At 48.6% G+C, this 15,934-nt stretch overlaps 2 protein-coding genes and 3 non-coding genes across 6 annotated transcripts; all 5 read right to left on the reverse strand.

The window, feature by feature from the left end:
• Positions 1-241: 241 nt before the first annotated feature.
• Positions 242-10,183, reverse strand: TRIM7 (tripartite motif containing 7). Of its 2 annotated transcripts, none has more exons than XM_059491105.1 (8): positions 10,135-10,183; positions 7,618-8,044; positions 6,841-6,936; positions 5,470-5,700; positions 4,214-4,236; positions 3,610-3,725; positions 3,129-3,164; positions 242-928 (listed from the first exon to the last, which is right to left on the reverse strand). In XM_059491105.1, exons 1-8 carry the CDS (start codon positions 10,161-10,163, stop codon positions 411-413), a joined length of 1,476 nt encoding a protein of 491 aa, XP_059347088.1. In that variant the 5' UTR covers positions 10,164-10,183; the 3' UTR covers positions 242-410. The 2 variants fall into 2 exon arrangements, with proteins under 2 accessions (XP_059347088.1, XP_059347087.1); XM_059491104.1 differs by lacking the exon at positions 10,135-10,183 and adding an exon at positions 9,863-10,062.
• A 1,012-nt stretch (positions 10,184-11,195) lies between these two features.
• Positions 11,196-12,626, reverse strand: LOC132085512 (ly-6/neurotoxin-like protein 1). Its single transcript, XM_059490989.1, has 3 exons — positions 12,554-12,626; positions 12,353-12,472; positions 11,196-11,830 (listed from the first exon to the last, which is right to left on the reverse strand). Exons 1-3 carry the CDS (start codon positions 12,624-12,626, stop codon positions 11,676-11,678), a joined length of 348 nt encoding a protein of 115 aa, XP_059346972.1. The 3' UTR covers positions 11,196-11,675.
• A 777-nt stretch (positions 12,627-13,403) lies between these two features.
• Positions 13,404-13,476, reverse strand: TRNAK-CUU (transfer RNA lysine (anticodon CUU)). The gene has a single exon. It is a non-coding gene; the product is annotated as a tRNA-Lys (tRNA).
• Positions 13,477-14,945: 1,469 nt separating this feature from the next.
• Positions 14,946-15,018, reverse strand: TRNAK-CUU (transfer RNA lysine (anticodon CUU)). The gene has a single exon. It is a non-coding gene; the product is annotated as a tRNA-Lys (tRNA).
• A 388-nt stretch (positions 15,019-15,406) lies between these two features.
• Positions 15,407-15,478, reverse strand: TRNAE-CUC (transfer RNA glutamic acid (anticodon CUC)). Its single transcript has one exon. It is a non-coding gene; the product is annotated as a tRNA-Glu (tRNA).
• Between the last annotated feature and the right edge of the window lie 456 nt (positions 15,479-15,934).

Here is a 15,934-nt window from a genome sequence, read left to right on the forward strand (position 1 = left end):
CACAGTCCTTGATTTGGTGGCCACAATCCTTGATTTGGTGGCCACAATCCTTGATTTGGTGACCACAGTCTTTGAGTTGGTGGCCACAGCCTCCAAGCTGGTGACCACAACCTTCCTTTAAGGCCATCACAATTTCTGGGCGCTGCTGGAAGTCTCTCTGCTCCCACCTGTCCTGAAGACCCTCCCTGTGACACCCTCCCGACCACCTCCCTGCCCACCCCTCAGCCCATGTCCCCCCAAACCAGCCTGATTTGAGTCTTTTTGATCTCACCCAGGAGCCCGGGAGGGAGGGCTGGGACTGCTCGGGCTCCTGAGCACCAAAATCAGTTGGAAAAGGGGTTCTGGACATCCTTTTTCTCACGCTGGAGACGGGCATGAGCAGGAAGAGGCTCGTCCCAACCCGCGGCGCCTCAGGGGCACAGCTTGATGTAGGTGACCGTGGAGCAGACCGAGAACAGGGGGAACACCTTCTCCTGGAAGGCCACGTTGAAGGTGAAGATGTGCTGCATGTTCTCGGCATCGTAGAAGGAAACCTCCTCGCCCTCGTAGTCCAGGTAGACGCGGATGCGGCTCAGCTTGCGGCCGCCCAGGCACAGCGGCGTGCGCTGCGGCGATGTCACGGCCCAGTAGCGGCCCCCGTTCTGCTGCACGGCCCAGATGCCCTCCTCGGGGGAGAACTGGGTCAGCCCCTTCCTCCGGATGGATTCCTTGGCCACGCCGAAGGCCCAGCCGTCCGAGGGCCCCACCTCTACCTCCCAGTAGTGCCGGCCCGACTTGAAGCCCGTGGAGGCCAGGACGCGCGAGTTGGTGTCGAAGCGCTTGGGGTTGTCGGGCAGCTCCTGCTTCCTGCAGCCCATGCGGACGCTCTTGAGGTCGGCCGAGAGGATCAGCAGGTGGTTGGCAGAGTCGGGGTCCAGGGTCAGGTCCTCTGTTAGTGGGGACAGATGGCGGTCAGAGCTCAGCGAGGATTTGGGCAGGGAAACGCACGGCTCAGTTTCTGGAGCTCAATAATCCCAGCCTGGAGCTCAATAATCCCAGCCTGGAGCTCAATAAACCCAGCCTGGAGCCCATTAATCCCACCCTGGAGCTCAATAAACCCAGCCTGGAGCTCAGTAATCCCAGCCTGGGCCTCAATAAACCCAGCCTGGAGCCCATTAATCCCAACCTGGAGCTCAATAAACCCAGCCTGGAGCTCATTAATCCCAGCCTGGAGCTCGGTAATCCCAGCCTGGAGCTCAATAATCCCAGCCTGGATCTCAAAAAACCCAGCCGAAAAACCGTACACCCCACACTGACACCCCCCAAATCCCTCAAGGGGGGCTTTATCTCATGCAGTCTCTGGTGAGAAGTGGGGTGACAGGAGAGGAGACAATGCCATAAAAGCACATGCAGATAATTCGCAGTTATCAACAGCAAAGATGATCAAGAATGGCTTTTTCCACATAAATTGATTTTTTTAATCTTGCTTTCCAGTTTATCCACACACAGGTGAGCTCCGCACCCCCTGGCATCACAAATCTCAGAATTTTCACCCCCAAACCACCCCAAAAGCACCCAAATCCTTGTGGGAAGCCATGACCTGAGGGAATCTTTCCACCTGGAGTAGCCCAAAGCAAACACGCAAATGCAGCCTGGTCCCAACAGCTTTTGTTTCCCCTTTTCCAAACTCAGAGGAAGTGACCTCAAATTGTGGTTGTAGTCAGCAAAGTCACCATGAATCCGTCAGACACTTTGGGGGGAGTCTAAAATGGACCAGGTGCCACACCATAAAAGGCCTTTGTACTCTCCAAAATTCACAGGTTTGGGTCAGGAATTGGCATAAAAAATTCCCAAAAGAGACACAGTGGGATTGAAAACCTCAGAGCGCTTTGTAGGTGGGGAAAGTCAAAACAGGGACAGGGAAAGGCTGGGATCAGTTTTCCTTCAAAGCTTAAACCCCAGGTTCCTCCTCAAAAGTGGCAAAAAAAAAATGCATTTCCTGCATTTCCTGCATCTCCTGCATTTCCTGCATCTCCTGCATCAGAGACTGCAAATCCCACCAGCGAACCTGTGGGCAAATGGGGTGGAATGAGTCGATTTCATCCATGCCCAAGATTTTTTTTAAAATCTTTTTTTTTTTAATCTTTTCTTGTTTTAATCTTTTTGTTGTTGTTGTTTTTATTGATTTAAAACACCTTTTAACAGGGTGTTTTCCTTCCTGGGGCATCTCCAGCTCCTGGAATTGTCAGGAATTGTCAGGATTTGGGTCTGAGGTTCAACCACAGCGAGTGACACCTCTGTACATGCACCCACCCCCCTGGGCATGCAGCAAGGGGCCTTTGGCTTTTCACTTGGTTTTCCGCCTTTTCTGCCAAATTTTGGCATTTCCAGAGGTGCCTGGGGGTGCTGTTTGTCAGCAGAATCCATGGAAAAGGTCCAGCCCGTGGGTTGTCCTCATTATAGGTCCCCAGGCTAGAGACCACAGGTTTAAAAGCAAAAACAATGAGATTTTTCTCCTGAAAACGCTGCTCAGGCCACCCTCGCACCAAGGGGGTGTGGATGGGGTTTGCCCCTCAAATTCATGACCTCTGCCATGAAAAGGAGTTATATTCTTAATTAACTTTAAAAATTAGTTAAATTCTGCAGGGATTTAATTGGAATTCTTAAATAACTTAAGGAATTAACTGAATTCTGCAGGGGTTTAATTTGAATTCTTAAATAACTTCAGGAATTGACCGAATTCTGCTGGGATTTAACCCCTCTGAGGCCTCCATCCCAATTCCCTGGTGGAAGCAGGGCAAATTTGGCAAAGTTGTGTCTCGGAGTGGCTTTTTTGGTCTGAAATCTGTGGGTTTGTTAAGTGCAAACAGGCAGAGAGGACCTGGCTGAGCTGTCAGATCCCCGGCGTCAGTTAGAAAAATCGGCTTTGGGCTCTGGAGCTGAGCAGGCAGGATCTGGAAATCATTGAGAGAGAAGAAATTAAGGAAAAAAAAAAAAAAAAAAAAAAGAAAAAAAGAAATCTAGAGTGTCTTTTCCCTTTTTATTTTTCTCCTTCCTTTTTTTCCCCCTCTCTTTTGGCTTTGCAAAATACAACCACAATTTTAAGTCTTTGCTCTGGGTGCTATGTGTGAAATATCATCTTTTTTTACCTTTTTCACCTCTTCCCAGTTCATCCTGCAGGTTTTCTAAAAGGAGAGAAGAGAGAGACGTGAATGGGGACACAATTATTTGGTTTTTTATCTCCTAGAGCTTCTCTTTTGGTGCATTTTACCTTTCCAGCTCTCTCAGCACCATCTAGTGGTTTCCTGAAAACCCAGGGCTTGGCTATCTTGAAATTAAATTTTTTATTGCACCAAAACTGATGCTCAAACTCCGATTTTCCCCCCTTTTTTGCCCCATTTTGGTGCCCAGGAGCCCTGGAGCAACCTGGGCACTCCCACCCCGTGCCAGGAAAGGCCAGGGATTTTTTTAATTTTAATTTTTTTATTTTCTATTTTCTATTTTTTAATTTTATACTTGATATTTGATGTTTTATATTTTATATTTTATATTTTATATTTGATGTTTTATATTTTATATTATTTTAATTTTTAATTAATAAATTTTAATTTTATTTTTTTTTCCACTCACCGCGGAATTTCTTCAAGACCTTCTCCAGGACCACGGTTTTGAGGGAGAAGTTGCAGACATGCATCTTCATGTCGGTGCAGACAGGGACAGGCTTCTGGCACTTCACCTCATCGCTCCTGCCCAGGGAAAATGGCAAAAAAATGAGGAAATTGTGGATATTCCCCCATTTCCAGCCCCATTTTCCACCCATGCTCCTGTCCCATCCCACCCCGCGCACCTTCCTGGGATTTCATCCTCCTCGGGGTGAAAAAATCAGGATTTGGGTGTGGATTTTGGGGTGATGGGGGGGATTTTTTGGGGTGATCCCCTCCCCACCTCCAGCAGCTCCAATTCGATTTTAGAAATCGGTGGTGCCTGTGCTGGGGGAAATGTGTGTGAGCAAATGAGGGAATTTGGAGTTCTTGGTCTCACTTAATCCTTGAAAAAACCCACTGGCAGGAAAAGCACACACTGAAAAATCAGATTTCCAGGGATCTGGAGGAGATCCAGGGCTCGAAGAGAGCGGGAGGGAAATTCCACCCTGCCCGGGGCACCGGGACAGGGCACAGGGACCTCCGGACAGGGCTGGAAAGCCAAAGGCAGCGGGGAAAGCAGAATTCCTCACCTGCTGATGACGCCTGTCACATCCTGGAAAGGAAAAACAAGAGAGATTGGGCACTGAGAGCCAGAATGAGGGATGTGGGACTCCAGGCAGCTCTTCAAAATGCTGTTTATTTTATATAAACTGTGGGTTATTGTACACAAAATGCAGTTTATTGCACAAAAAAAATGCACTTTATTGTACACAAAATGCAGTGGAGGCAATTTAAGGTTCAAATGCGCTCAATAAAGTTATTTTCCCTCAGGCAGAGTGGATTGTGGAGGCAATTTAAGGTTCAATTATGCTCAATAAAATAAAATTGCAACACCGCAAACCGACAGCAAACCGAGCCATTATTTGCCTGTTCTGCGCTCAAAACCACATTCCAGAGCCCACACGAAGGCAGAGCCGCCTCCCAGGGGCTGAAAAAAGGACCCTGCAGCCAGTCCAGAGCTGCTTTTTATATAAAAAAAAAAAAAAACAATTGGCATTTTATTCCCAAGCTGCTTTTTAATAAAAACTGCCAATTGTTTTTCCCTAGCTGCTTTTTTAATAAAATGCCGATTGTTGTTCCTGGGGTGAATTCCCACCCACAGCCAAGCCCTGAAAACTTCTGCAAATATTGACAGCGCCCAGGAGGCAGCCTGGCAGGGAATTTAACCCTGTGCAGGTCTGGGGCAGATCCCTGGAAAAATCCTGGAAAAAAAAATCTGGGAAAACCTCTGGAAAAAAACCTGAAAAAAATCCCTGGAAAAATCCCTGGAGAAAGTTCTGGGAAAACACAGGAAAAAAAAATCAGGAAAAATCCCTGGAAAAACACAGGAAAAACACCTGGAAAACCTCTGGAAAAACACAAGAAAAACCCTGGAAAACCTCTGGAAAAACACAGGAGGAAAAAAAATCATTACAGTTGAAGAGAATGTGATTTCCCAGGGCGTTCCTCAGCCAGAGAGGGCTTGGCTCTCTGGCACCTCCTTGCACCACCCACCCACTAAAAGCAGAATAAAAAAAGGACTTTTACTCCCAAAACACCTTTATAGGATCCATAAACACAAACCAAGGTCTTGGGGGTGCTAGTAAAGTTCCAGATAAGTTCATGGAGGAAGAAAAATCATTAAAATCAAAGACAACATTTTGTTCCTCAGCCAGAGAGGGCTTGGGGCACTCAGACACCTCCTTGAACCATCCACTCATTAAAAGCAGAATAAAAAAAGGACTTTTACCCCCAAAAAGCCATTGAAAAATGAGGAATGAACTGTGACCCAGAGCTGGCATCTCACCTTGAGGAACTCCAGCATGGGCTGCTGGATTTTCTCCTCCAGCTCGGCGATGAGCTTGTTGAGCAGCGTGATCTCCCTGGAGAGGTCGGTGATGTTCTCGTTCTGCCTCCGGGAGATGTTCTTCTCCATCTTCTCCAGCTGCCCCAGCAGGATGTGCTCCTGGTCGTGCAGGAACTGCCGCAGCCGCTCGAAGTCCGAGAGCAGCTTCTGCCGCTCGCCCTCGATGGTTTTCTGGGGTAACACACGGCAAAAAAAGGAAAAAAAGCGTTTTCAGGAGAGGGGTCTGGAGGTGGAGCTGGAGCTCCAGCCTGGTGAGACTGGGAGTCTTCCTTTGGGAAGGAAATGATGAAAAATGCAAATTAAATGGCTCTGCAGAGATATTTACTGCATGTATTTTGACACAGATATTTACTGTATGTGTTTTGTTGTATTATTCAGTGGTGCTGTGTTCACATTTTAATAGTGTGGTAAATGGAGTTTTGTGGTTAAAAGGTAACTTTTGTAGTTAAAACAGGAACTGTGTCTGTGGGATATTTTTTTTTAAGAAAAGAATGAGGTACTGGCACCAGACGATAGCCACAGGACACCGAAATCTTGCAGAGAAATAGAATTTATTGCTCCATTATCAGAAGAAATTAACTTCTTCCTCCCTAGCTCAGCCCTGAAAATGCCGTTTAGGATTAAGATGAAGAAGCTGATACTGACCAGACAAAATCCTCTATTTGAGGAATTTATGCATCACTAATGAGGTGTATGAATATTCAACAGGCTGCTGTTTTTAAGGGTTAATCCTCTGTAAACGTGGGTCCTTTTTTGGACTTGTTTTGGCCAGAAAGAGGCACCCTGACTGTTCATAACTCTTTGGTTTTATTGTCTCATATTGTCCCAATCCAAATTATCCAAATTATTATCACTCTAATTATATTAATTATTTTATGACCATTTTATTACTATTAAACTTTTAAAATATTAAAAACCAAGTGATTGGCATTTTTCACAGCGAGGAATCACAGGGAGCAGCATTCCCGGACAAAAACCTTGGGAAGCAGCGCCAAGATCTCTCAAAAATCACTTTTCTTGGGGGTTGATGGCCTGGGAGAGGAATTATTTTCATTGGGCTGGTTTTTTTCCCCTTCTGCTGCCGCAGGGGTGATGCGCTGAGGAAGAGGAAGGGTGGAGCAGAGCCCCGGGGCCAGCCGAGCTCCCGAGATACTCCAGAGAATTCCGAGATATTCCAGCACCATCCCCGAGGGCTGCTGAGGCTCTGGCTCATGGTGGCGGGGCAGGAGAATGGGGAAAACCTCCCATTTTCCCTTTTATGGAACACTCACCCCCCTCCAGGCTTCCCCACCACCCCAAACCGGGACCCACCAGCAGCTCCTGCGTTTTTTTATCGTCGTTCACTTTGAACTCCAGCAGCTCCTGCCGCTCCTTCCGCAGGAAATCCAAGCGCGCCTGGATTTTCTCCTGGGAACAACAACAACAAAAAAGAGGATTTGCCGGTTTTTCGTCCCTCTCCCCGCGGGGTTTGCTCGGTGCCGGGTGGGATGGGGAGGGAGGAAAACGCGGGATGCGCTCGCCGGGAAATCCAGAACCTCCCCAAAAAACAGAAAAGGAGGAAAACACGGGATGCCCTCGCCGGGAAATCCAGAACCCCCAGAACCTCCCCAAAAAGGAGAAAAGGAGGAAAACTCGGGATGCGCTCGCAGGGAAATCCCGAAAACCCCGCGGCGGCCCCAGGACCACCAGAACCTCCCCAAAAAACGGGATCGGAGCATGCCAGGGGCAGGACGTGCCCTGCTCCCATCTCCAAAGGTCAGCCCGGCTTTAATCTGCTTGGCTCATCTCTGGACGCTCGCCAGCCCCCAGAGAGTGGCGGCTGTTCGTCTGTCAGTCGCGGCTGTTTGTCTGTCCGCCGCTCCCTCACCCGGCGAGGTGAATCCACCCCAAAAACGCGGGCCAGGTGCGCACACCCAGGCGGGACAGCTCTCCCAGAAGTTTTTGGGAGGCTGGGACGCTCTCCCGGTTTTTTGGGAGGAGGGGAAGCTCTCCCAACTCTTCGGGAGGCAAAGGCGGGCGGCAGCGCGGGGTGACAGCGCGGGGACAAGCGCGGCTCGCACGCACGGACAGACGGACGGACGGAAGGACCTTGTACTCCTCGGAAGCCTCATCCACGGGCACCACGGCGTGCGGGCGGTGCTCGCGGGACCGGTCGCACACCACGCAGATGCTCCTGCGGTCGTCCTTGCAGTAGAGCTTGAGCGCCTCGCGGTGCTTGGGGCACAGCCCGTCCTCCTCCGCTCCCTTGGCCCCGCGCTGCGCGAACTGGCTGATGATCTCGGACATGTTCGCCAGCTGCCGGTTGGGGCGGAAATTTTTGTTCTGGAAGACCTCGCGGCACTGCGGGCACGGGAAATCCATCTCCAGGTCCTTCCAGCTCTTGACGATGCACGCTCGGCAGAAGTTGTGGCCGCACTCGATGGACACGGGGTCCTTGAAGAACTCCAGGCACACGGAGCAGGTGGCCTCGTCCTGGAGGTTGCCGGGCAGGAACACGGCGGCCATGGCCTCTCTCCTGCGGGGCAGGAAGGGTTTCAGCGCGGCTGGAAGGGCAGCGCTGGCACCCGGCCCCGGGGGCGGTGCTGGGCCCGGAGCGCGGCCGCTGCCCCCGGGGTCACTCCCGCCGTGTCCGGTTTCGCCAGCCCGGGGACCGGACCTCGGCTCTGGGGGGCACGCGGGAAAGCGGGGACGCTCCCCAGAAATCCTGACCTTCCTGGCTTTTTTGGGGTGTTATTTTAGGGTTTTTTTTCCTTTTTTTTTTTTTCTTTCTCTTTTTGCTTGGGGTGTTTTTGTGGTTTTTTGTTTGTTGGTTTGGGGTTTTTTTTTTTTTTTCAGCAGGGAAGTAGTAAGAGGATCCCCTTTTGGGATCTTTTTGGGATCCAGAAATTCGGGGGTACCCTGGATGGAGCTGATTTATGGCCGAGCCGGTGCCGAATCCGAGCCCAGGGCCCGGCAAGGAGCAGCTGCTCCAGGCTGAGGTCCAGGAACCATCTGAGCCCTCGTTAAAATCCAGTTTCGGCCCTGAAACTCCAGCGGGGGACTCAGATGACCTGGTTGAGCTCCAGAGCTCATCGGGGGCCATAAAAAGCAACAGGAGAAAGGGAATACAGGAGGATGCAGAGCCCTTATCGAGATCTGTGCGTGAGTTTCCCAAATCCATAAAGATCAAGCTCAGGACTGGGGTCCTGCACCTCAAAATAAAATAGCCTTGGCCTTCCAGAAATGTTTTGTGCCGGTTTGGAGGCCGTGCATTAAATGGGAATGATAATTAATTTTTTTTCTTTTTTTCCAGGGCTGAGGATGCAACGCCCTTATCAAGATCTGTCCGTGAATTTCCCAAATCCACAAAGATCAAGTTCAGGACTGGGGTCCTGAATCTCAAAATAAAACAGCCTTGGCCTTCCAGAAATATTTTGTGCCAGTTTGGAGGCCGTGGGAATGGTAATTAGAATAAATATTAAATAATTTTTTTTTTTTTTTTTTTTTCAGGGCTGGGGGTGTCAGTAACATCGTGGTTTCCACTTTTCCACCGAGTTCTTGTCAGGGCAAACTGGGACAGGGGGGAGCGATGGTCACCTGGTTACTGAGGGGGTTCAAATTACCACAGACTGGGAAATGTGGGATCCTCTGGAGAGCGATTTGTCTCCTCCTAATGAGGACCTGAAATCAGACCCAGTGATCCATAAATTCTGATTTGAAAGCCAGCCCTTGCTGATCCAAAACCTCCGAGCTGGGATTTTGGCCACATCTGGAGCTGTGGGGGGAGATAAATCCCAGTTCCAGAGGTTCTGCTGGAGGAATTAATGAGCAAAAACGGTCCTGGAATTGTCCTGCAGAGCTTTGCCACCTCTGTTTATCTGCCCCTTCTCATGTATTTATATAATTTTATATTTTTATATATTTATAGGTAAAAATATCACTCCCCGTGGAAGGGGAATTCACCCTCTCCCACCTCCTGTATATAATTTTATAATTGTATATATGGATATATATTTATATCAGTATTTATACATATTTATATCACTCCCTATGGAAGGGGAATTCACTCTCTCCTACCTCCCGTATATAATTTTATATTTGTATATATTTATATATGTTTACATCAGTATTTATATATATTTATATCACTCCCTGTGGAAAGGGAATTCGCCCTCTCCCACCTGCCGTTTCTTTCGATCTGTAAATAAACACCAGAGGGACAAGGGACAGAGGGACAAGGGACAGGGGGACAAGAGACAGAGGGACAGTGACAAGGGGCAGAGGTTCAGAGGGACAGAGCGACAAGCGACAGAGGCGCAGGCGCATCCCCAGCCCTCCCCGTGTCCCCGCGTACCTCGGAGCGGACGCGTCGGGCCGGGGCTCCCTCCCGAGCCGCCCCGGTCCCGGCGGGCTTTGGCCCGGCACGGCTCGGGACGCGGCCAGCTGCGCCGCCAGCCGCGTGGCCGCGGGGTCCCAGCGGGACGGGGTCCGCGGCAGCCGCTGTTCCGAGCAGCGCCGGTGGAGCCCGGCCGCGGCCGCCGCCGCCTCGGACATGGCTGGGGCTGCGGCTCCTCGGTGCCCCATTTGTCCCCTCTTGTCACCGCCACCCCCTCCCGTGTCACTTACCATTCCCTGCCCTCCCCCATCGCTGCCATCCTGGGCACCCACCGAGGTTTTTTCCCTCCTCCTCCTCCTCTTCTTCCTCCTCCTTCCCGGCTCTGCCGCTCCGCTCCGTGCCAAAGTTGTCGGTGCCAAAGTTTCTCGCGTTTCCGTCCACCTGTCCCCAAGGCCGGAGCTTCTCCGCGGGGTTTTTAACTCTTTCCAGGAACCTCATCCCTCCTTCCAGGGGGAAGGGGCAAAGCTTTGCATCCCTCTTCCCAATAAGGTGAAAAAAATATTAATCTCGCTGCTCATAATTGGGGGCAAAAGGACAGGGGCGTCTCCTGTGGGGCGTGTCCCACCTGCCACAGGTGCGTTCGTCAGGTAGGAAGAGCCTGGGAGACCCAAAGAGGCAGGAGGAGGGGAGAAATGAAAAGAAACGTAAATATATCCATAAAAATATGGATTGACAGATACCAAAACCATCCGTAAATATATGGATTAATTGATGGATGTCCAAAAAGATCCATGACTATTTGGGTTAATTGATGGATATCCAATAATATCTGTAAATATATGGATTAATTGACGGATATAAAAAATATCCGTAAATATATGGATTAATTAATGTCTACTGGACACACACACACCCCCTTTATTTCCCCTGACTCCCAGCTGATGCTCCTCTCCCAAAATTCCCAGCCCTGCCCTGGAGGGAAAATAAATAAAACCCAGGATGAGAGCAGGGGGAAGCTCCTTGGCTCGCCCTTGGGCTTTGGGTGTCGGGATCGTGTTCGGGGCCGCCAGCTGCTCCCAGACCATCGGGAATGCCGAGCCCGGAGAGCTGGAAACAGGGACGCGAGCCAGATCCAGCCCTGCCAGTGCCGAGCCGGAGGGTTTATTTTAGAGCTGAGACTAAATCAGGGCCCATTTGAAAGCGAAAATATTAAAAGTACTGAATTGTGTGGGCTAGATATTTTTATGGTAATGTCTTTTTTCATAAGTGTTTGAGCATGAATAGTTGGCTTGCAAATCAATCAAAATGTTGACAGGTACAGGAAGGAAAGGAAATAAAACCAGAAATGGAATGTCATGTGTTTCTGTAAGACTCGCTGTGGAAATTTAGATCAAAGCAAAAAAACAGTGTACACTAATTTTGGGCTTACGCTTTCTACTCAAGAGCTTCATCAGGTGAGAGTTTTGCAGAATTTTTTTTTGTTTATTTCTTAGCTTGCACAGTCTCGGTGAGCATCAAGGAGCAAGGGATGCTCGTCGCAAAAGAGGCTCAATTTTTCTACTGAGAATAATTTCAAACGCAAGACAATGTTCTTTAAAGAATTAGGGCTAGGGTTAGGGTTTAGGGTTAGGATGGGTAGCAGCGATATTCTTGAGCAAAAGCTGTCATTAAAAATGCAGACAAAAAGGGTATTTTTGTGATTTTCTTTCACAAATAGCATTCTCGAGGGAATTGTGTGGTGAACGAGCCCTCATTTCTGCCCCTGGCGAGTGCAGCCCCGGGTCAGATCAGCTCGGGGCGCCCCCGAACCGCGGTCCCACCCCAGGGCGGGTCAGTCCCGGCGCTCCTCGCCCCACTCCTCGTTGCACAGGTCGGTCTCGCAGCAGGAGTAGCGGGAGCTCAGCCGGGACTCGGCGTCCGACGCGCGCTCCCGGCCGCAGTTCAGAGCCGAGGTGCAGCCCTGCTGGTAGTAAAGGGTCATCTTACCTGCGGGGGGGACGAGGAAAAGAAAAATCCATGGAAATCGGATTTTTGGAGCTTTGGGGAGAAGCCGAGCTTTGAAATGTACCCCCAAATTAAGGCAAAGATTGGTTTAATTAGGAGAAAAAGAAAAACAGAAAATAAAAAGAAGAAATCTCCGAGATGCATCCACGGAGACAACCCCTGTCCCCCAGGGAGAGTCTGCCCTTGGGTTAAAAATTACTTTTTGAAAGTTTTTTGATCCTTTCGAACCTCTCAGCAGGGCAGGAGAGGGTGAGGAAGAGGCCAAGGAGAAGCTGCCTGCAAACCAGGTGGATTTGGGTAAATAAAAGGGGAAAATATCAGATTTCGGTGAACAATGGGATAAAACCAGGGAAAGAGAGGGTGGGGAAGCCCAGGAGAGGCTCCCTGCAGGTTCTGCCTGCAAACCAGGTGGATTTGGGTAAATAAAAGGGAAAAGATCCGATTTGGGTGAGCAAAGGGATAAAACAAAGGAAGCAAAGAGCGGGGACAGCCCCGGGGACGCACCCAGGGAGGTTTTGATGAGCGCACACTTCTCCCGGCGCTCGCAGCTCGTCACGTTGGCGCCTCGCAGGCAGCCCACCAAGGGGATCTTGTACTTGCACAGGTGGCACCGGAGAGCCTCGGCTGCGGCAGAGGGGAAAAGCGGGATGAATTTTGGGGAAAACCTGGGCAGAATCCGTTAAATCTGATTTGTTCCCCGCTCACCGGCTCCGAGGCACAGGAGGAGGCTCAGCCCCAGCAGGAGCAGCTTCGTGGTGGGAAAGGTCCGGGGTTCCATCGGCTCCTTGGGATGAGAAGGGCTCGAGAATTCAGGAATTCAGCTCTGGGACGAGTTCCACTCCCTGGAATGAGAACGGGTCAAGAATTCAGCTCTGGGCTCAGGAATTCACCCCTGGGATGAGTTCCTGCTCCCTGGGATGAGAACGGCTCAAGAATTCAGCTCTGGGATGGGAAGGGCTCAGGAATTCTGCTCTGGGATCAGTTCCAGAGGTTAGGGTTAGGATTAGGGAATGAGAACTCAGCTCTGGGATGAATTCAGTTCCCTGGAATGAGAAGGGCTCAGGAATTCAGCCCTGGAATTAATTCTGCTCTCTAGAATGAGAACAGTTCCAGAATCCAGCTCTGGGATGAGGAGGGCTCAGGAATTCAGCCCTGGAATGAGAGCAGCTCAGGAATTCAGCTCTGGATTCAGGAATTCAGCTCTGGGATTCCCTTGGGGCTCAGTCCTGGGATAGGGTGGGGAAAAAATCCCAAAGCAACCGCGGAAAAACCCTCCCGGTTCTTTGGTTTTGTGCCTCTTGGGGCAGAAGGAGCAGAGAAAAGCTTGGTTTTCCTCCTGAGATAGCCCCCAAAAAAGGAAGTCTGGGGAATTCTGGAGATTTTAGTGATTTTGGTTGCAGACAATAAAATGATTTAATGAGGAAAAAAGCGCTTTACTGCCAAAGGCGCTGCGACACCTCAGTAGCGCCTGCAGCTGAACCCGAACCAGGATTTGGGTAAAGAAAAAGGGAAAAAGATCAGATTTGGCTGAACAAAGGGGTAAAAGAGTAAGTACCGCCCAACGTGGGGCTCGAACCCACGACCCTGAGATTAAGAGTCTCATGCTCTACCGACTGAGCTAGCCGGGCTCCTTAATTTCGGTTTTTTCATTATTTTTTTACTAAAAGTAAAAGTTTCATTTGGTTTCTGTAAAATGCTTAATTATTTAAAAATTAAACCGGTTTCTTTTTCAAAAACTATTCAATTAAGTCTAAGAAACGTAAAAGTAAAGAATATAAAACTAGATGAAAATAATAAATATATCTTTATGTGCTAAAATATATTTTATCTATTTATTTACTTATTAGACTAGACGGTGTATTTATATATTTTATATGGATTTATACATAAATTAGACACCATATAATACATTTGTTCATCTATTTATGTATTATTATTTATACATTATTAGAAATATATATTTTAGATATATAAAAGCATAGTAAAATAAAACCATATATATATAACATATTTTATATTTTAAATATATATTTAAAATATATTTTGAATATATTATATATATATTTATTATATAAAATATATATTTTATTAGTAATAAAATTAATTTTAATTTAATACATTATTTTAAAAGTATATATTTTAGCTATATAAAAGCATAATAAAAATATATATAACATCTTTTATATATTTTTAAAAATAATGGTAATAAAAATAAAAATCCCTGTTTCTTTACAAGTTCGAGGAGATGCTGGGATGATGCCAATGGACACGGAGCGCGCAAGGAGAACCCCAAAACCCCCGAAAACCCCCCAAAAGGCGGTGCCTCACCCAGCCGAGCGCTCCACGGGGCTCCCGGCGCCGCCGCCCCGCGCCCCCTTTATCACCGCGCTGCCCTCGGGGCCTGAACGACCCCGAACCCGGGGAACAATGCGGGGAACACCTGGACAAACACCCGGACAGACACCTGGACAAACACCCGGACACGGCCCCCGCTCCCTTTGTCCCCCCTCTGTCCCCGCGTCCCAAAAACCCCCCAAATTTGGGAACCCAGCCGCAAATCCCGCACAGATTTTGGGGGGACGGGGATGGAGCCGGAGCGCCCCGGGATGCCCTGCGGGGTCTTAATTAGCGGCAGGGATAATTATCCGGTGATTAATGCCCTGTCTGGCTGCTCCGGGCTGTTCCCGAGGCCTTTGGGGCCGGTCCCGTCCCGGTGTTTGTGCAGCTGCCCGGGCGTGAAATTCCTGGTGTCGGTCCAAATCCTGATTTTTGGGATCAAATCCGCATTTTTGGGTCCCAAGCCCTCCTTTTTGGGGTTCAAATCCCGAAATTTATGAGTCCCACCCCCCCCCCCCCCCCAATCCCAGTCTTCCCGAGCGTGAAATTCCTGGTGCCAGTCCAACACGTATTGTTTTTAAAAATTACTATACAATTAATTATAATAAGAATAGTTTAAAAATTAAAAATAAATAATTAAATAAAAATAAAAATTTAAACACTAAAATAAACTAACGAAAGGAGTAATAGTTTTAAAATATTGTAATAAGTAAAGGTTAAAAAGTATAATTTTTGGGTACTAAAATAGGAAAAGAAGTACCGCCCAACGTGGGGCTCGAACCCACGACCCTGAGATTAAGAGTCTCATGCTCTACCGACTGAGCTAGCCGGGCTGCTGCGTGATGGTCAGGCTGCTGCTTTATCAAACCTAAAACCAAACAAAAACACTACAAAAATTTTCAGGAATCTGGGCAGAGGACGCGACCCCTCGTGCTGCCGCTTCCGCTGAAGTTAAAATCTTAATTTTTATTAAAAAAAAAAAAAAAAAATATATATATATATATATATATATGTGTGTGTGTATAAAAAAGTATTTTTAATTTTTTTTTTTTTTACTGCTCAATAAAAGACGGACCCGGGGCAGGTGGAAGGGGACGTCTGGCGGGAAAGGGAGAGGCACAAAAAGAGGAGAAGAGGGATAATTTTGGGGTTAGGAGATGTTAAATCCTGGAAGGATTTTGAAAAACACAAAAAAGTGGGTGTTTTGGACAAAACCAACCTTTCCCTGACCGGGAATCGAACCCGGGCCGCGGCGGTGAGAGCGCCGAATCCTAACCACTAGACCACCAGGGAGTTGGTAGGAAAGTGGGCTAGGCCCCAAATCACGATCAAAATAAAAAATTTTTAGGTTAAATTTGCTGAAAAAAGGGTCTGTGGGCCTTTTCACCCATTTTTTTCTCACCCTCCGAGTGCTAAAATCCCCCCGATTTAACCCAAACCATCCCTGGCTTCTCCCCAGCCCCTTCTCAGCCACCTGGGAGCACAGAAATTACCCCCAAAATCCATTTTTGCCCCCATTTGGGACGCTCTGTTCCGAACTAAACCAGAACTGCACAGTTTTCGCGATTTTCCCAATTTTGGACTCATCCCCATGCTTTTCATACAGGGGGAAACACCCAGAATCCATGAAAAAATCAGATTTTGGGCATTCCAGCAGCTACAGAAATCTGAAGGAGCTGTGGGTAAAGGGATTGGACAAATTCTTGGGTTACACGAGAATTATTAAACATTTTGCTGATATTTTCCCCA

This window comes from Ammospiza nelsoni, chromosome 31, assembly GCF_027579445.1.
Source record: "Ammospiza nelsoni isolate bAmmNel1 chromosome 31, bAmmNel1.pri, whole genome shotgun sequence".
Taxonomy (NCBI): domain Eukaryota; kingdom Metazoa; phylum Chordata; class Aves; order Passeriformes; family Passerellidae; genus Ammospiza; species Ammospiza nelsoni.